We start from the raw sequence: 20,637 nt of genomic DNA, 5'->3' as shown, positions 1-20,637 counted from the left end.
GCATCAGCAACGTCTCTATGTGGTATTTACTGAAACTGTGTATATTTGCTTAGCGGTTTTGGAAAATGACTAAGTTCCACTTCATGTCGTCTTTTTTTTTTTTTTGTGTACATTTGGAAAGTGCAGTTTGATGACAACATCGCAAGTTGTTTACTTGATGTGCTTACGCGCCGATAGCTAAGTTAACAACACAGAGATATTTGAAGCAGTTTTACTCACTGAAGCATACTGAAGCATGCGGTTCCAACACACCATCGTGACCCTTTTTCGTTGGGAGTGCATTTTCCTTAAGAAATAAATTATATGCAAATCCGGCATCAAATTGGGCCTTGTTTGTAAAACAAGCATCTTCGAAATGCAGGGAACAAACAAAAACACTTGCACAACTCCATAGATGCTCTGTAAAAATAAACCATCCACTGGTCCCTTAATGCTGTTTTTTTTGGTAATCTGTGCAGGGTTGTCTTGCCCTGGCAACCAAAAACACACTCCTATTGTGACATTTCGCGACGCTCTCGCTCTGATCAGTGAACGTCTGTTGTGCTCTCAGTGCGCTGCTATACGGGAGCGCGCGCTCTTCCGGCAGACGCGCCCTTAGCACCCATATAAGGAAATTCCACTCCATCTAACGTCACACAGAGCCATACTCGAAAAAAACTTTCCGAAACTTGTGACAAACCGGAAGGAGTATTTTTGGAACAGAAATATTCCTTCAAACGTACAACTTAATTTTTGAAACTTTGTCCATGTTTAGCATGGGAATCCAACTCTTTAACAGTGTAAAAAACTCAGTATGCATGAAATAGCATTTCACCCTCCGCTTTAATTAAATTGATTGTAGGGGAAACATTATTAAGTGGTTATTTTAGATGGAAGCCCAAACCTGCATAAATGTAATAATAGGGAAATAAAGAAATAGATATTTCTTGTTATATGTATGTGTTATGTGTTATACTTGTTATATGTAGCCATTTTTACATTTTATTCTCACATGTATTTATTTCCATATTTATTTCTAGAAGACAGCAAGTGAGTAATACAAAAAACGAAATAAACTTTAAAAGCATTTTTAATTTTCAACTGAAAAATGTACATTTGTATTTGTGTAGCAGAGGCAAGCCATAACATCAGCAAAGATATTTATCATTTAAAAATATCATAATTATTCTGGTTAATACAAAACGATTCATTTTATACAGGCTTTTCAATCTGGTAAAACTTCTTAGAGGAAAATACATTCATTTATAAAAGTCTAAATTATATGTTAAAAGTCCAGTTATCATAGTCAAGTTCCGTATTAATTTAAGTCAATGACAAAGTTATTCAAACCAATACAATACAATATTATTTAAAAACACATGTCATGCAAAAAAATTACATTTATGTCATCAGTTATTCACCTGCATGCAATTTCAACTTGTTTTTCCTCTGCATATCATTAAGGTCCATTTTATAGACAAAAATATCTTCACAAAATATTTTATGTTCAACAAACAGATGAAAGAAAGTCATGCGAGTTTGGAACAATATGACGGTGAATCATTTATGACAATGTCATTTTTAGGATGAACCGCTATCCCTTTAATAAAAAAGTAAATCCAGAAGAATCAAGTACACATCAGTGGATCATCACAGTCTGAACTGAGCTCGTTTTACCTGTAACCATCACCTGAAGGCATGGCAAGCTGGTGTCAATGTAAAATGACTAAGCAGTTACTGATGCTGATGGGTCGCCAATTAACTGAAAAGAAATCAAATCAGCTAGATTATAAAAATAATATTACCAACCAAGAGCGCTTACACATATTTCAAGCAATCAAAGACTCATTTTATTCAAAGTGAGTGCAAAAAAAATGAAAAACACACTTAAACAGGGGGCGTAAATGCATGCTGATCTGGCAGCTGGTGGTACCAGGCAACTAGTGTCATCATCTATCTCTTTCTCCTTAAACATGCCAAGATCCTGTCTAGCGTGCTTTAATATTACAGCACTGAAGCTCTTCTATCCCAGTATCCTCTGCCCTGGCATCAGAGCCCAGAAGAAGCAAAGACGGTCAGCCAAACTCAGACAAACAAAAAGACCTCAGACGTTTGTGAATGCAGACACAGATCAGTCTCATACACAGACGGTGACTACCCGAGATGGGAACAGATAGTCTCAGAGGATGAAATGGGGGGAAAGGGAGGAGGAGAAGGCTTACGTTTTCTTCTCTTTGTCTTTCTTGAGGGCAGAGGAGCCTTGAAGAGACTGTAGGGTTTCAGCAGCCACTTTCCTCCTGTTGAAGGTGTTCATTTCCTCCTCTAAATCTCTACGCTTCTCCTCCAGGTTCCTCTTCTCCTCCTGATGTGTACGTTTCAACATCTCAAATCTCTCATGCAGCTGGGAATACAGAACAAGATACTCAGTATTTTATTTCATTTTATTTATTTTTATTCCAATATTATTTAACCGATTAACACAAGTGCTGAAATACTTATGTTTTAATTATTTTAATATTTTAATTCCATTATTATTTAAACGATCAACACAAGTGCTGAAATACTTGCCACTGTATTAACTTTAATCATAGAGGGTTTATTGTATATTTAAAAAATATTTTAACCTGATAACCGTCACTCACGTTTTTGAAGATAGAGATGAATGTGCATGATACAAACCTAAATTTTTATATTTCATGACTGAAAACATTTTGTAACATGATTTTGATGTGCCATTTACATGGTAATGCAATGTCTGATTTTAAAATGGGTTTTGAAGGATGAATTTTGAGATTTTATGTTTTCAAGTGATATATAACTTCTGATGATTTCTAAAATGTAATAGAGAAAAAGGCAACGAGGAAGTCTTTTTTTTAAACAAAGGTCAAAGCTCCTTTTGTAATGTAGATTTCTGAGGGTGCACTCTTGTCATAAATTGATCTATTACTTTTCCTACATAATTTTTAACAAAAAATATTTGTATAATACATATTTGGGAGTCTTAGACCTTTCCAACGATATATAGTTTGTCAAGATTAGATTAAATTTGATTGTAATATAGTATAGTCAACGTAGGTGTCCCGTATACGGAACGGGGTGACATTTAACAGGTTAAGCTTATTTAAATAAATATTAATTTTTTTTTTTTTTTTTTTATAATAAGTGACAAGTATTTAATTAAATATTTTATTATTCAAATAAAGTGAATTCATTTCAAGTTAATAAAAACATTTTTAAATAGATTTTGTTACCGTTAAAGTAAAAAACTTACTATTGAACTATAAAAAAATGTGTTTATTTAATTAAAAAGTATGTTTTGTATGTAAGTGTTTTTATTTCAAATTTTAATAAAAAGTGACAAGTATTTAAATATTTACTTTTAAATAAAATGCACAAGTTTTTAAATATTTTGTCAATCAAAGGGGACAAAATGAAATTTATTTAATGAAAACTGACAAATATTACTTTTTTATTATTATTTCAACCTAAAGAAATGTCTGCATTACAGGCAGATATAATGTAGTTTTACATGACCATTTCTATTAGATTAAGGCTAGTACAAATTACATACTGTCTTGAAATTATGCCTTGAAAATGTGTTTCCATAAAAAAATAAATAGTGGTTCTTACCTCTCTCTCCTTCTCTTTTAGTTCAGCTTCTGTCTCCTTCACTTTGTTGACAAACATCTGTCTCATCTGCTCCTCCTTGAGTTGTAACTCACCAATGAATTCCCTCCTCTTGGCCACGTATGTCTCCTGCAGACTGTATGTGAGGACAGATGTTTCCGCTCACTTGATGCCATGACTGTGACGACTATGCAATTTCAAATGAATTGACTTCCTGTTTTATTACATGCTCTTGTTGAGAAGTCGTCGCAGTACCTGAAGGGTTCGCTGTCAGGGTCGGTGTCTTTGAAGCCCATCTCCTCCAGTTTGCAGCGGCGGTACAGCTCATAGTGTCTGGCGTGGGTCTGTTCCCTCAGGTCCAACATGTTGACACGAATTAGCATCTCTCTCAGCTTTACAAAGTCACAGTGACTCTCGTTCTCCACTGAGGACAAAGCCCAGAAATCATAACTTCCCCAATAATCTGGTGTAGTTCTCATGATGTAATCGAGATACAGTTTGCTGCTTGTTTTGCGCTAATGTTAAACTACAGGAGGCACTGTCTAAACAGAAATACTGTGTTCTTATAAGAATAGTTTTGTTTGAAAATGTTGTCATCATTTACTCAACCTCATCTCATTCAAAATCTGTATAGGTTTCTATCTTATGCTGAACATAAAATATGATATTTTGAAGAATGCTGGTAATCAAACAGTTGATGGACCCCATTGACTTCCATAGAATTTCTTTCCCTATGAAAGTCAATGGGGACCAACAACTGTTTGGTTCTTCAAAATTTCTTCTATGTACTATTAGCAGCAATACCTACCCTGCACCACTCCCCATGGGTACTGTCTGGCCCGCACCATTTTGTTCCCAATTTGAACCTCTTCACTGCTTCCAATCACAGCAAAAGGGAGATGTGCCTGCAACACAAGTCAATGGTGCAACATTAAAGATGCCAGTGTAAGAGCATATACTGTAGTGTGTGTCTGTTCGGATCAATAGCAAAACATCATATCTGATATTAATTCATCTATTTTTACTCAAGCTTCTCTTACATTCATAGAAGAGTTTATTTCAGCCACAGCTTCATCATCTGTTGGGAACTGGTAGATCTGAACACCATTGCTGACCAGTTCGCTCATGATCTTGATCTTAAATTTCTGAAGCTCGCTCTTGGATATAGTGTCTGCCTTCGCTATGATGGGAATAATGTTGACCTGTTTGGGAAGGAAAAATATGGATGAATACGATGAGGTAGAATATATATAACATAAACTTTGTGAACACTGTACCTTGCTGTCCAGCTTCTTCATGGTAACTAAGTCCAGAGATTTCAGCGAGTGACCGGTGGGAGCAATGAAATAGAGGCAGATGTGGATGCGTGAATCGTGATAGTTATAAAGGGAACGTTTAATTTTAAGTTCTTCTTCAAGGAAGTTTTCAAACTGAGCATCAATGTAGTCCACAATGGGTTTATAACTGCAGAGAAACAAGAAGCTTTAGTATTTCACTATCAATGTCAGTGGGTTACTCATTATATTTAACCTGAGTTTCAAGTATTACCTTTCTTCTTTATTAACCTGGTCGCCAAATCCCACAGTGTCTACAATTGTTAGCTGTAAATCCACATTGCTTTCCTGCAGGGTGTATGTTCTGGGGCGCAAATGCACACCATTCTTGAAGTGACTGGCCTCTTCGTTCTCAAACGTTGTGTTAAATAGTGTGTTCATTAATGTAGATTTGCCTATGCCAGTTTCACCTGTAAGAGAGGGCACAGTCTTTTGTATCGATTTGATTATTTACCTACCAGGTCTGCAGAAGCTTAAAAGCACTTTATCCTCACCTACGCAGAGAATGTTGAAGCTGAATCCTTGGCTCACTGATTTGCTGACCAGCTGATCAGGAAGACTGTCAAAACCCACATGACCGCTGAGAGAGAGAGTCCTCATCTCCTCACTCTGAGAAATGACAACAGCGAAAACAAGTTTGACATGACATAGCAGGACTTTTTGAGCGTGTCATTACAAGTGCCTTTGTAAAAATGTTCAATGTACAAAATTATATTATAGTGGATTAAATTTTTTATCAAAAACATTTGCAAAAACACTAATTGTTTTAATGATCAATTAAAAAGTCTATGGGACAGTCACAAGCCTCCCGGTTTTCATCCAAAATAACTTAAATTGTGTTCCGAAGACAAACGAAGCTTTTACGGGTTTGGAACGACATGGTGGTAAGTGATTAATGACAACATTTTCATTTTGTGGTGGAGTATTTTTTTCTAGTGTTCAAATTTTTGCAGTTGGAATTTTTTTTTTAGAGATATTGGCAGAAAGAGACATTCGTAATTCTATAAGATTTCTATTTTAAATGGATTATGTTCTTTTGAACTTTTTATTGATCAAAGAATCCTGTAAATATAATGTATCTCAGTTTTCACAAAAATATCACACAGCACAACTATTGTCAACATGGATAGAAATATCAAATCAGCATATTAGAATGATTTCTGAAGAATCATGTGAAACTGAAGACTCACTCTTAAAAATAAAGGTGCTTAAAAGGTTCTTCACAGCGATGCCACAGAAGAAACATTTTTGGTTCCACAAAGAACCATTCAGACAAAGTTTCTTTAAAGAACCATCTCCTTCTTAACTTTTTATAATCTAAAAGAAATCTTCTTTCGCCACTTGTTTTAACAAAAAGGTTCTTCAGATATTAAAAGATCTTTATGGAACCATTTAGATAAAAAAGGTTCTTCTATGGCATCATGAAACATCTTTATTTTTAAGAGTGCTTTTTAAAAATTCAGTTTGCCATGCAGTGCTCCATCACAAATATAAGTCCAGTGTGTCTATTACTTCATGGGAGATACTGATCATCAAAGCAGAAAAGCTGATCCATGTCAGTTTGAAAGTAACTGAGCATATTGGTATGCATGAACCCGGGTTTGAGTCTCGATCACAGAGAAAAGCAGCATGCTGAGGTATTCAGAGCTCCTCACTCTGTACAAACACAAGGAAGTGTTTCACACAGCCTTCATCTGTTCCACTGCCCCAGTATTCTTAACACACACACTGGGGCACAAAGGACTCTTTATGCAGCCTGTGTTTCTCACTAACTGAAGGCTTCCACTGCTTTTGCCCTAGGAAACATCCTTTAAGGGACGGGTTTACAAATGCAACAAGTTAAAAGGCATTTTAAAATCATAAATGAACAGTATTAGGATGATAATCTAGCACAAATGTAAAAACGTTACAGACATGGAATGCATGTTGACTGAAGAAGACCTGAAGAACCAAAGCTGATCTACTTACAAGAGCTAATCAGCTTGAAATGACTTTGACAGTGGATTTAACCAGAGAAAGACCCCAATGTTAAACTATAGATATAAATTACAAGCATATGCACACACACACAAAAAAATCCATTGCAATCAACAAATTTACTGCACATATTAGCACATAAATACAGGCAAATTATGAAATATGCAAAAGTTTGAATCATCTCTGACCAACTAATCCAGTCTTCCTACCTCTTGCTGCTCACATTGCAACTTTATTAAGAATATGCATACCATATTTAGAAAAATAATATGCAGTAAATATAAAAGGCAAAAAAACTTACAGGATGTATGTTTACATCTGTGGCAGCCATGCAGATTAATGCGATAGAAAGCACTGACAGTATGCTTTCATTTATTGCGCTGACGTCCGTGCGCGCGCTCTCTCTCTCTCTCTCTCTCTCTCTCTCTCATTCTAATATGGCCACTTGATGGAAACACCCTCTGGCTGAATTAAAGTGCTGTCCGGGTTGCCCACGTACGTTCACTCCTCCTCCTACACTTACAAACACACTTGATTCAGAAAAGACTTCTTCGGGTTTAGTGTCTCAAGTGTCAAATCAAGTAGCCTACATCTCAGTGCTGGACAAGGTTCTCAGTAGATGTAGTTACCTAAACTACCTTTTTCTTCATTTAAACTAACCAACTAATGAAAATAAATCTATTTAATTTAATATATATTATTATATTATCAATAATCTTATATCTATGACACAGGCACAATTTTATTATTTTAGCTGTTGACCAAAACATCCAGAATCCAGAGGCTGAAATTTAACAAGAGCAGCAACAGCAACTACATCTCTATGTGGTATGTACTGAAACTGTATATATTTGCTTAGCGGTTTTGGAAAATGACTAAGTTCCACTTTATGTCGTCTTTTTTTTTATTTTATTTTTTTAAGCTGTACATGTGGAAAGTGCAGTTTGATGACAACATCACATGTTGTTTACTTGATGTGCTTACGCGGCGATAGCTAAGTTAACGACACAGAGATATTTGAAGCAGTTTTACTCACCGCATGCGGTTCCAACACACCATCGTGACCCTTTTTCGTTGGGACTGCATTATCCTTAAGAAATAAACGATGTGCAAATGTGAAACTTTGTCCATGTTTAGCATGGGAATCCAACTCTTTAACAGTGTAAAAAACTCAGTATGCATGAAATAGCATTTCACCCCCCCTTTAAGGAATTACAGTTCTTTACCTCTCCCCTTTTTCAAAGGACCTTAAGTAATTGGACAGTTGACTCAAAAGCCATTTCATGAACAGATGCGCTATTTCTTCGTTATTTCTGAATCAGTTAAGCAGGTAGGAGGTCTGGAGTTGATTCTTTGCTATTTGCATTTGGAAGCTGCTGCTGTGATCCCACATAATGGAGTCAAAGGAGCTCTCCTTGCAGGTGAAAGACAATTGTTAGGCTTCAAAAACAAAACAAATCCATCAGAGAGATAGCAGGAACATTCAGATCGGTCAAATCAACAGTTGGACTGGAGAGCATTGCAACTTAAAAAGGCCTGCATGTCCACAGAGGACAATGTGACCATGGGAAAGAAAAACTCTTTCACAGTCTCAACCCTGAATTTCACATGCTGAAGACAAAACTAAAGGAAGAAAGATCCACAAACAATCAATAACTGAAGTCAGCTGAAGTAAAAATGAAGCCTGGTGATTGATGTCCGTGACTTAAGACAGTAAAAAAAAAAAAAAAAAAAAAAAAAAAGATTGTAATTCCTATGCGTTTTATGTGATGTTTTTGTTCAACCCCTTGAATTAAAACTTAAAGTCTGCACTTCAATTTCACATGATTGTTTCATTTTTATTATATATATTTATATATTAATTATATGATATATATTATCGTGTTTGTGTGTGTTAAACACAGAGGCTTCGAAATGGTTCAAACAATTATCATCTTCAGATTCTGTGTTAGTCTAATGTTGTGTCTACAGTACACAGCAGAAGGGCTGAATTCCAAGTATGTCCAGTATGTGTCGCCCTTTCCCCTTGTTATTTATAGGCCTACCCCTTACCTATAATTAGTAACAGAAGACACTTGGGTCATATTTAAAAGTTATGAATTTTAAAGACAAAGATATAGCAGAACCTTCAGATAAAAGATTTTAAAACTTTTCTAACTACCTTTCTTTCTTCCAAAAATGTTTGCGAATAAAAAGAGGCATGTTGGTTTCCCTCAAGTTAAAAGAGGTTCATCACATTAACTACTGTTCGAAGCCAACTAGTATATTATTTTATGATTTGATTTAAACTTATATATATATATATGGTCATGCAATGACATTTATTTTGAAGCGTGACATAAGCGCAGAATATGATGAATGGCACAACAACCAGTTGAAGGGAACTGAATGCATTTCTGTTCATTCATACTGAGGAAACTGAGCAACCCTCTAGTGTGATACACCAAACAATATAGTTAAGAGGACACAAAATCGATCCATTGCTTAATACTCTTTATTTCATTTAGGTAATCCACAGAGTACAGTGTAATCTAAACAGAAGGCTGCACTGTAAAAGAAGAAACATTTTTTAAATATTCATCTTGAAAATCATACACCCATCGTATTCACTGTAAACAAATCATTATACAAATCAGAGCGACTTGTTCATGTGAAGAGCAGACCATTGAGTCAGAATATTGCTGTTTTGTTCCAAGTATACAGATGCCTTGAGCTATATTGATTGATAACATAATATGGGATCAGGAAACAAACAGTGTTATGCTGATGTATTCAACGCACAAGGGACTGTTTTCTTGTCCAGGACAACACTGTATTACACTTTGTAGCCAATAATAATAAAGTCTACCTTATAATGATTACAAATAAGAGATGTGCTGTAAATTCCTTTCTAAAGATCCTTGTGGCTACATTGCTGTTGTGATTCCCCTGAACAAACCAGCAGATGTTTGAAACATCAGTTATGAATTCAGTTCAATTATATAAGATCCTTTAACTATCACAGATCTCAAATGGAATAGGAATGATCAAAGATCTGAGCACCAAGGGCCTTCACTGATGGGGACAACAAACATTTGTCCCAGGCCCTGCAAATGTTAGTGATGTATTTGCGACACATTAAACACATTATTATAAACACATCCCACGACCCATCATCTTTCACAGAGATACATGAAACATAATATTGAAAACCTTCAGGGTATCTTGAAGAACAAGGACTGTTGTGCTTTTGTCACAATTAAAACAAAAACAAAGAGTGGCAACCAACAGAACCAGCGGTCTATCCACGGAAATACACATATTTCAGTTTGATTTCATTACTGCCAACACTACATTCATGAACTGAACAAATGTGGCACATCAACAACAAAGAACAGAGCGCTCAACAGACACCTAACCTGTTGAATAGGTTACATATTAAACATATTTAAATACTTCACCACATGGAGACTTATTCAATTAAACAGAAAATTAACAAAGATGAACATCAATAAATCTAAAAATACATAAAAATAGCAAAAAATACATGGGCATCCAAACACATAACCATATGTCACTTTAAACTAAAAGCATTATTTGATTTGATCCATTTGCTCCAAACTCTTCTAGGACAACCTTGGCTTTTGGAACATGGACGCTGTGATGGGAACTGTCTATGTTCTAGTTCATCCTAAAGGATGAGGCTTTGTGTAGGCCAATCATCTTGTTTCAAAAAAGGTGGCAAGTCAGTTCTTTATGGACTTTGAGCATAAAGTTGAACATACTAGAATATCACTGTATGCAGTTCAATTAAAGGAATAGTTCACCCAAAAATGAACATTTGCTCCTCCTCAGGCCATTCAAGATGTAGTTTGTTTCTTCATCGGAACAGATTTGGAAAACTTTTGCATTATCACTCGCTCACCAAAGGAACCTCTGCAGTGAATGGGTGCCGTCAGAATGAGAGCTGATAAAAACACCACAATAATGCAAAGTAATCCAAATGACTCCAGTACATCCATTTACGTCTGGTGAAGCCAAAATCTGTGTGTTTGTAATAGTCTTTATCCATAATAATGCTTTCTCAAGTGAAAAAGTCATCCTTAAGCAATGGTTTAGTTAAAAACATGCAGCTTTTCACTTCACAAGACATGAATTGATGGAATAATTTAGATTATTAAAATAAAAATTTCTAGAAAGAGTGTCTTTTTGCAGTTGCATTAATTACTGAAATAGCCAAACATGTTAATTCAAAAGAACTGTCCATGTACTTTGGCCATGTAGTGTAGATGGCAAACAAGAACAGGATTTACGTAAAAGGCTGTGTAGTACTTCATTAAAGGAAAAAAATCATACTAGCTTACTAGCTTAATGTTACATATTATTCCTGTAGGTTTAATGGAGATCCTTGTGTTACCTTAAACGTAACAAAATATGGCAATATGGAAAAGACTGAAGTAAATGGCCTTTCATAAAACAGAAAACAGATGCAGGTTTGATAAGTTTGCATTGAAAAGCAATGTGTTACCTTGAACTGCCAGAGGAGTGGACTTTGGAACAGTCAATGAGAACACACTGAACTTGAAACTCACTCTATTTTCACTTACAAAATTTGTTCATGCACTGTCAGCAGGCAGAAGAACTTACACGAACATACACACTATTCATGTATAACACCCTAGTTAAACTCAAAAACTGAGGATAGTAAAATAGATCAAACTCTTCTTAAAACCCATGCTGTGGTTTATTAAACCTGCGTATAAGGAAATGCGCAGCAGAGGTTTGTATTTGGCAACGTTTTCAACGGATTGCACTGTTGTCATTAAGAGGTCCCTTGATTTTGCTTGCAACTGAAATGTAATTTGGCAGTAACGCATAAACTGCAAACCCTCATGAAGAGATACAGACAAAATACTGACAATAACAATGCAATACAGACTCAAGGAAAAGAAAAACAAGATCAACACCAGCCATCTTTGATCCTTACTGAAAATGGCATTGAATGGCACATGGAATAATCTGGCAGCAAACCAAATTATTTCAAATATTGAGAAAAAAACAACAACAATGCTACATGTATGTAGAGTAGTGTGCACCGTCACACACGTCAGACGAAAAGATTGGCAAAGATCAGCAAAAACAGTCAAAACTGTAAAAACATCTTACAAAATGACAAATGAGTTGGGACGTCCTGGAAAGGAACGGGTGAACTTTGGCAAACAAAGAGATGTTTTAGATGGACGTGAAACCATTACAGTAGAGAGCAGATTCACCAACGTTTGTTTTTACAGTCCTTTGTTGAAGTAGACAGTCTCTACTCCAGGATGACTGGCTCGAATCTTCTCCTGCAGCTCGGCTTCCAAACGGCTCACTGCCATTGAACTGCATGGATGATGCATTTCATTATGAAACACAACAGAATGATTCATAAAACCAATAGAGTTATTCAGAAAAGATTCAAACTGTTTCGAAAATGTTCTCACCTCTTTTGTGGGAATAACGCACAGCACAATGGGGTTGCAAACACAAGGCTAAGAAGAAAGAATGTACAAAAGAGTGGGTCACAAATTCTGGAATCCCTTTCAGGAAATAACTGTTTATTAGACCATCAGTCTATCTTTGGCAACTCACCAAAACCCAACCAAGCCAACTTGAATGGGTGCACTCATCCACGGAAACCTCTGAGAAAAATGAAGGGGGAGAAAATCAACCTGGCAACAAAGCCCTTGATTCTATGGGGCCATTTTAAGGGCTAATGCATTCAAGCAGACCGGACACTGTTGTCGGGTGTATATGTTCTCTGCTTAAGGCTAAATAGCTTTCATTGCAATTTTCAGCCATGCAAACAAAATATGTATAATGTAAGTTTGAAATTACCTTGAGGAAGGCCTTCTTTTCCAAAGAGTTCATTAAAAATGGAGGGATTGCTATAGGAAGAAATAATTAGAATTATCGATTATTTATTTGTAATTACAGTGTCCTTAACAAATATGCACTTTGATGAATGAACATATTGCATTTGCATAAAACCTACAGAGAGGGACTTAATTCCTAAACATTATTTCTAGGTTTAAAATAGATTCCAGAGTGTGGTCTCAGACTTTTGGAGGTCACTGTACATGCATAATTTGATAAATATAGTTGCGAAGTCCGTTGTACTGTAATAAACGAACCCATTCCCGGAGAGGCCATGAGGATTCTGGAAACCACCACTTGTGTGATGGCCTGTTGAGCTGCCTTTGAAGATTCTCCTAACCGGTTGTCGTTCTCATCTGTTACTGGAATGCCATGTTTGAGTTCCCTGATTGAAACATAACAACGTAGCTCACATCAATTCATGTCTGTTATACTGTGCACACAGTATACGCTACTGGTCAAATATTTGGGGTCAGCAGATTAAAAAAAAAAAAACATTCTTTTGACCATTATATTCATCAAAAAATCATGAAAAATAAATGCGTCAAGGTTTCCACAAAAAAATATGCACAAAGATTTCTGAAGATTCGAGTAATATTTCACAACGTTTTACTATATTTTTGATCAAATAAATTGGTGAGCATAAGAGTTCTTTCAAAAACATTCAAAACGTTTGAACTATATATAGAATATTCGCATGCACATTTTGTGTAATTCCAGTATTTTGTGACTAACGAACAAACCAATTCTGAGCAGCCCTAGTGAAATCAGCTCAAAGCTCTTTATGCATGATTTGTTTTAGGTAATTATTTACCGTTGTCTCATGAGTGGAATATTAATACAGTTAGCAGCAGCTACAGCAGCGAAAGGAACAAAGCGTCCTATGAGCGGAGACACATGCTGAAAGACAGTGGGATTAAATCATTTTTAGTTTAAATATGAATATGGATTATTACATGAACACAAAGAGTGAGCACTGAGCAGTAAACACTCTATTTATTACTTTGCAGTGAAAGAGTTACAGTCCATAAACATTAGAAACCAAGACCATTACCTTTGCTAATGCATTAAGTCCTAACGCAGTAGCCACGGCTCCAGTAGTGGCTGATACATATGCTGTGCCAAGCTGGCTGCAAGAACACAATATATTAGGAATTTAGGGATATTGCAAAACAGTTCAAAGTAGAGCACAAGATAAATGCAAAATATGTTGATATGCATGATCTGAAGTCCTCATACTTTACTGTGATGGGGGCATCTCCGCTCCTGTTGGTGTAGTTGACTATTGCATTGAAAGACTGATTGATCCACTGCCAAAACAGAACCGCTGGAGTCGTTCTAAAAAGCAAGAATTCTTTTTTATAAATATTCAGCATCACATGTAGGCAAATCAATTACTGTTCAAAAGAAGTCCTATAGCTACTGTACAATAGTGCTTGGATTACACAGCAAACCAGCCAACCACCAAAATCACCTGTAGAACGTCATCATGCATCCAGTGATGGTCATGTTCATGGGGACCTGAGCAGACATGCGACCAATCAGGAGCATTTTCTCGCCAGTGTCTGGATGGAATGCTGAGTCGAAAACATACTTGGCCCTCCATAGCTCGTCTTCTGTGAGACCTGGTGTTACCACCCCTTTTCTTCAACGAGAGGAAAATGGAAGATTACTATTTTTTTTAAAAACTTTGTAGCATGAATGCTATCGAAAAGCACATGAATGCAGATTAGAATCTTACTTGTAATCCAGAATAATATGACGCGCTTTTTCTAATTGTTCATTAGACAGGAGGATGTTTCTCGGGTCTGTGACAGTGAAGAAATGCTTTGCTCGACCCACAAATGTTCCCTGATCCCAGCGTGGCTCTTTAATGTTAATGGAGGTGGAGATGGTACACTCAGCTGCCATGGTACACTGTGAAGATATTACACTGTTAAAAACACTTTTCTTGATCTTTTAACACAAAAGGTATTTTTGAAGGGAAGTACACTACTGTTCAAAAGTTTGGGCATGGAAAGATATTTACTTGTTTCAAGATACAATAAAACAGTAATATTGTAAAATATCATAAGAATAAATAATATTAAAATAACTGCTTTCTATTTGAATACATTTTTAAATGTAACTTATGCGTGTGATCAAAACTGAATTTTCAATTGTCATTACTTCAGTCCTCAGTGTCTTACTGAATAAAAGTAGTAATTTCTTTTTTAAAAAAAACTTAACCCCAAACATTTTAACGGTAATGTAAACAAAATTTTAATTTCTGGTAAAACATTCAGTTTTACTATATTTATTATATGGTAAAAACAATATAGTAAAATAACATCTATTGAATCAAAAGTCATTTTTAGAATTTTTTCCCCCACAGAAACAACTGAATAATGCTTGCACATGAAATTCCTCTACTGATTTAACCACCGCTGAATAAGCGTGTAACTAAAGACACAGATGACCAGCCAACCAGAGAAAACGACATAAGGTGCTGCTAGTCCCCATATAAAGCAGCGCCTCTGTATACAGTACATGTCCTTTGTTTCTGTACAGAACTGACTAAAATGCCAGAGTATGAACTGAGTCTCAGGGAAGGGGATTCATCCGGATAAATATTTTGTTCTCTCAAAATAATGTCATCAGTTACTCATTCTCATTTTTTCTCATCTTCTGTGAAAGACAAAAGATGTTAGACAGAGTGTGTGTGAAGTTCTGACAGTCTTTGTCAACATTCACGTTCATTGCATTATTTTCCGTACAATGAATATCAAGATTACTGAGGCTGAGACTGCAATTTTTGTTTTCCATTAAAGAAAGAAAGTCACATGGTTTTAAATTATATGAAGTTACTATTTTGAACCATGCCTTTCCAATAACGATTAGAAAACCAACTAAAGGTTGAGTTTAGATAATGGAATTTAACCATTTATTTGCATGTTCATTTGGCAATTAAAAGCATTCACATTGACATAATTGAATAAATGAAATAAATCACGCGCTTGCAGCTTGGTGACATTTTATCTTGACAATGCACCAACGACGGATAAAGGGACGAATATAAATCAGGCTTTTCTCTGCTGACAGCTACAAAATGGGCCCGTGTCTTTTTAAATCAAATCATGTTCATATCACTTGATGCTTTGGCTTTTCGGAGCGTTTCAATGGTGATGGGAAGCTCGACTCAGTTGATTCTCAGGCGAGTCCGAGTCGATTCTTTTGAGCAGTTCATTTCAAAGAACCGGTTCGAAAAGAATTCAGGAATTCAGCCATAAATCCCAGACTGTGACATTTTAAATGCCCAGAAACGTTTAGATATGTAGCCATGGTTTTATATAACGTTTTAATTCGGTTTTGTTGTGTTAAATATGGTATTTATGTAATTCAATTTATATTTATTTATTTATTTATTTATATTTATTTATATTAATTCAATTTATATTTATTATCGTAGCGTATTTCCATAACAAGCATTTAAGTGAAACCAACGTAAAATTCTAAAAAAAAAAAAAAATCGATTTACGTTTTATGTAACGTTTTCTTCTATTTGCCAATAAGTTTTTATTTGACAAGAGATGATTCTCGGTTCACTGAGTCAGTTGATTCCGACCCTTTTACTGTCTATGATTCTGGCGGATTCAATTCGATCCGTCAACGAATCGTTCAGTCATTTTTGTGAACGATCTTTCAAACTGCTTGCGTGTACAGACAATAGACTGTATGGTACAGACTCAACAGATCCGCTAAAACAAAGAGCCGACTCAAAAGAACAATTGATTCACGGTTCGGACATCGCAACAAAGCGACTACATTTTACGTTTTCATACAATGAAAACAGCAGAACAACGCATGCACACTAATAAGGATTGCAGTGATAAGACACTGACCGATGCACGAGCCTCTTGATCTGAACTGAACTTTGAACAGAGAAACCGTGTTTATGACACTTTCCCCAAACAGCCCATTTCTTGGCCAATTCTATGCATTAATGATAATATATAATATTTAGTGCTGTCAATCGATTAAAAAAAATTAACTAATTAATCGCACAATTTTTTAAAATTAATCGCGATTAATCGCGATTAATCGCAATTAAAAGACTGAAACTTTTTGGATATGTAAATGTAAAATGTAAAAAATTCATGTAAACTCAAGACAAAGAAACTATTTAAATGCAAAATATGATTGTTTATTGGAATTTTTGTTTAACTTGTAACACAGATTTTCTCATGTAAACAGCATACCTGCAATAAACCATCAATATCCTCCAAATTAACTGTTGGCTTGAAAGCCATATTTATTACAGAAATAAAAACACAGGCATTTAAGTACCATTTGAATTTCAAAACAATCAATGCCAATAAAAAACAAAAAATGATTTCCATGTTGAATTCTAAGTGGACTGCAAAAAAATTCCAAAGTATAGTCATTGCCAGTGCTTTAAGTGGGCCTGTACGCACCAGTACTCAGTACCGCCACTTCCAAATATAGCTCTTGAGCGTACCGCCACCTCTCCGTGCGCCCAGAACGTGCTTGTAGCGTACCGGTACGCTCATTTGGACATCTGTTTTAATAGAGGTTTTAATCTTTTACCTGCACTGCCGATTTTCAGAGCGCCCTTCACAATGCAAGCGTCCTAATTCATCCCACCCAGAGCAGAAACTACATTACCCATTCACCCTTAAGTTATACAAGTGAATAGCGCATGTGTCGCTTTTCCCACTGTTAAGTGTCAACAACTCAACGTGGCCGGAGAAGGTGTGTGAAACTCGTTGTGAGTTATACTAAAGCAAAATCTTGAGTATTTATTGTCTGATAAACATTAAAAACTGTCCGCGGAGGTTGAGTCGTCCTGCAGCCCCCGCTGGCTGTACATTGGCTGCAGCATCTTTTTTCTAAGTTCTAAAAAAATGCCGTAGACGGCAAGGCACAAATTTAGATATTAATTTATCTAATTAATCTATAGCCTATGCACAAAGACAATATGATCTTTTTGTCCCCTTTTTGTTTTAAAGCTTGATGAAGAGAGAGAGCGCAAGTTGCTGCAGCTGAGGAGGACAGTGATGCACGCGCACAGGAGTGATTGACAGTTCGCGGCACTGTGTACAAAAAATACTCCGCTACACAATTATTTCTTTATTTTCGTTTAAGCTTATTAACGTTTTTTTTTAAACAATGACATTTGAGTTCATGATTTTAATGTTGCTGTTTCTTGTGGCAGACTAAATGAAGAGTAATGTTTCTTGTGGCAGACTGAAGAGTAATCCGTGTTTTATACTGAAACTTTCCGTCTAAAAGTCCTTCCTTGGTCTTATCCATATTTCTTTGCACGTTGAACACACAAGGCCACAACTGGAAATAAAAAAACCTGCAACCGCGTTAATTGCGTTATTTTTTTTTAACGCGTTAAATATTTCAAATTAATCGAATGCGTTAACGCGCTAATTTTGACAGCACTAATAATATTCTGTGTTTTTTCAATAGCATTGTAATAATATACATGCACACATCTTAATTCATAGGCAATATTTTATGTGTTAAAACGGTGATGCTGTTTAAAGAGCAAACACTGTAGTATAAATGGCATGATTTATATGGTGTCTCGTTTTAAAATCAATTGTAAGAATTTCATCACTATAGTTCAATGGCAAAGAATGGTTCAAAACCAGTCAGTACCGGTTAGGTGGCTTCCACTAGGGTTTTCAATATGTCATAAATCCAAATATGAATTATGTTATGCTTAAATATCATGTTAACAAATATAGCTCCATGTGATGAACATCTCAATCAATGTTAGTTTTATCTTTAAAACGATCTGTACAACTCCAGATGTGCACCTCTTTATCAACCTCTGGATGCCACATCACAAATCCACTTACTGGCAGCATAAGCTTTTACATACTAATACAGCCAGCAAAAAGGCAGAAAAAACATATCTTGACAATGGCATCCGTGGAGATCTATAATGTTACTTACAGTGCAACAGTGCAAAGCTCGCCGTCAGACCAAATCACAGCACACCGCAGCAGATATCAGTCTCGCGCACTGAGGCTAATTTGGTATTTACGAATGAAGGTGAAGAACGCTGCAGTAAAGGCCACCCTCTTCTCCCAGCCAACCAGAGACGCTGATGATAATTCAAAATAAAAGTTTTCAATAGCTGGAAAATATTTGTGACATGGTAACATTCGAGTCATATTATATATATATATATATATATATATATATATATATATATATATATATATATATATATATATATATATATATATATATATATATATATATATAATAAATCAATTAGTCAGTCAACGAAAGATTTTGAGCTTCAGTCTTCAGTTTTTAAGACATTCATTTTTATTTAATTGTCTACCTGTGGGAATTTTGTGTTCACCAAATAAATAAATGCTCTTACGTGTATTTTGTATGTCATACAGAGGGATTGTAATGAACACTTTAAAAAATGTTTTATTAAATCTCTAAAGAAAGACAGAGAGAAAGAAAACAAAGACCTTTTTGAAATGCCAATTATTTCTTGGAGCTAATGAAACTCTAAGTTGTGATGGAGACAGTGCACAATAAATTATGTTACAGCTCTACGTCACAAAGTAATACATTTGCATAATGTCTGCCCACGTTCAACGTCACCAACTTGCCCGCCTACAAACAGAAACATTTCTGTGTGGTTAACATTATGTTGATGTATAATCACCACAAACTTGTTAACACTTGACACTCACCACTGAGAACGTCCTGCTCCAATCCTGCTGACAAATCAGTCTCTTGTCATTCAGCCAGTTCAACTGTTTTATCATCAGACTCTGGCTCGAATTGGAAGAATATAATCGATACTATCTTCTCTATGCATTCATCACAGTCTATGAAAGGCTCCAGAGCTGTCATACCGTCATTGCAATGGCCGTTTAGTTTCTGACACGCGCTGTGAGCTGTTTTCTACATTGTTTTTTATCCTGTTGGCTCTGCTGTTGGACGAGTTTGAGTTTTTTCTTCCTCTGTTAAACACAATGATAGACATTGGGATGACAAAGGGATGTTGTCTCTAGACCTTCTATTGTAAATTTCTGGAATAGCTGTGTTGATGGTTTGATATGGCATAAAATCTGGAAATTACCTCATAAATATTTAATCACAAAGAAATTTATTTTAGATTCATTTATAAATATTACCCCAGTAACTATTTCCTTGTAAACAGATTTAACGGTTATATCAATAGACTATGTATCCTACATTTTGTGGTCTACCTACAGAAATTTTTTTCTTTTTTTTTTTTTGGAGTTGTCCTTACGCAATCAATTTCTGCTCAGTTGTTATGGATCATATCATGCCCAGCTTTCAACTTTGTTTTGAAAATGTTTTATTTTATTTATTTATTTATTTTTTTCAGTTATGACATGTCATTCCATAAGGAATATTATTTGATTATTTTTTTTACTTTTGTTGGCAAAGTTTAGTATACATAAATGCAAGTACAGCAATTATAAACCATTGTTAGTCATTTTTAAAAACAATACCTAAAGTCTATTTACAGTTTGAAAAAAAAAGGAAAACTGTTAAGTGCATTAATGTATGTAAACATTTCAACGTTTTTATGTAAAAAAAAAATTGTTTCTTTGCTCTCTGTTTCATTGTAATTTTGTATCTCTTTTCATTTGTGTTCACCCCCTGACTACTGTAAAATGTCAAGTTTGAGTGAAAAAAAAGACCAGATCAATCCAGAGCCAATCTATCTGGATCTGGACTAATCACAAAGGACTGCGCCATCTGACCAATCACAGGAGTGATGGCTCAGCGAGAGACTGAACTGCTTCGC

General features: G+C 35.5%; 2 protein-coding genes across 3 annotated transcripts; both read right to left on the bottom strand.

The window, feature by feature from the left end:
• Window positions 1–1,051: 1,051 nt before the first annotated feature.
• On the bottom strand, window positions 1,052–7,248 carry septin8b (septin 8b). Of its 2 annotated transcripts, XM_026280689.1 has the most exons (10): window positions 7,219–7,248; window positions 5,435–5,549; window positions 5,155–5,350; window positions 4,884–5,070; window positions 4,647–4,808; window positions 4,415–4,511; window positions 3,862–4,030; window positions 3,610–3,742; window positions 2,202–2,380; window positions 1,052–1,741 (listed from the first exon to the last, which is right to left on the bottom strand). In XM_026280689.1, the coding sequence occupies exons 1-10, from the start codon at window positions 7,246–7,248 to the stop codon at window positions 1,738–1,740; spliced, it is 1,272 nt and encodes a 423-aa protein (XP_026136474.1). In that variant the 3' UTR covers window positions 1,052–1,737. The 2 variants fall into 2 exon arrangements, with proteins under 2 accessions (XP_026136474.1, XP_026136476.1); XM_026280691.1 differs by lacking the exons at window positions 1,052–1,741; window positions 7,219–7,248 and having other exon boundaries at window positions 1,775–2,380; window positions 5,439–5,549.
• A 2,145-nt stretch (window positions 7,249–9,393) lies between these two features.
• LOC113114013 (sideroflexin-1-like) lies at window positions 9,394–18,905 on the bottom strand. Its single transcript, XM_026280692.1, has 11 exons — window positions 18,783–18,905; window positions 14,554–14,729; window positions 14,287–14,457; window positions 14,052–14,150; window positions 13,867–13,942; window positions 13,627–13,712; window positions 13,070–13,197; window positions 12,774–12,823; window positions 12,528–12,577; window positions 12,380–12,427; window positions 9,394–12,278 (listed from the first exon to the last, which is right to left on the bottom strand). The coding sequence occupies exons 2-11, from the start codon at window positions 14,721–14,723 to the stop codon at window positions 12,182–12,184; spliced, it is 975 nt and encodes a 324-aa protein (XP_026136477.1). The 5' UTR covers window positions 14,724–14,729; window positions 18,783–18,905; the 3' UTR covers window positions 9,394–12,181.
• Window positions 18,906–20,637: the final 1,732 nt, after the last annotated feature.

The sequence above is a fragment of the Carassius auratus genome, chromosome 14 (assembly GCF_003368295.1).
Source record: "Carassius auratus strain Wakin chromosome 14, ASM336829v1, whole genome shotgun sequence".
NCBI classification, from domain to species: domain Eukaryota; kingdom Metazoa; phylum Chordata; class Actinopteri; order Cypriniformes; family Cyprinidae; genus Carassius; species Carassius auratus.
The sequence above is the reverse complement of the archived record's forward strand: the minus strand, read 5'-3'. Positions and strand labels throughout refer to the sequence as shown.

What these genes read in the sequence shown, in the direction of transcription:
- septin8b (XM_026280689.1), bottom strand. Translation starts at nt 7,248, where the DNA reads ATGGCTGCCACAGATGTAAACATACATCCT. An exon ending in CCCATGGGGAGTGGTGCAGG is followed by an intron (nt 4,031 to 4,414) that starts GTAGGTATTGCT and finishes CTTTGTCCTCAG; the next exon opens with TGGAGAACGAGAGTCACTGT. An exon ending in CCTGACAGCGAACCCTTCAG is followed by an intron (nt 3,743 to 3,861) that starts GTACTGCGACGA and finishes CCTCACATACAG; the next exon opens with TCTGCAGGAGACATACGTGG.
- LOC113114013 (XM_026280692.1), bottom strand. Translation starts at nt 14,723, where the DNA reads ATGGCAGCTGAGTGTACCATCTCCACCTCCATTAACATTAAAGAGCCA. An exon ending in GACTTAATGCATTAGCAAAG is followed by an intron (nt 13,713 to 13,866) that starts GTAATGGTCTTG and finishes ACTGTCTTTCAG; the next exon opens with CATGTGTCTCCGCTCATAGG. An exon ending in CATGGCCTCTCCGGGAATGG is followed by an intron (nt 12,824 to 13,069) that starts GTTCGTTTATTA and finishes TTCTTCCTATAG; the next exon opens with CAATCCCTCCATTTTTAATG.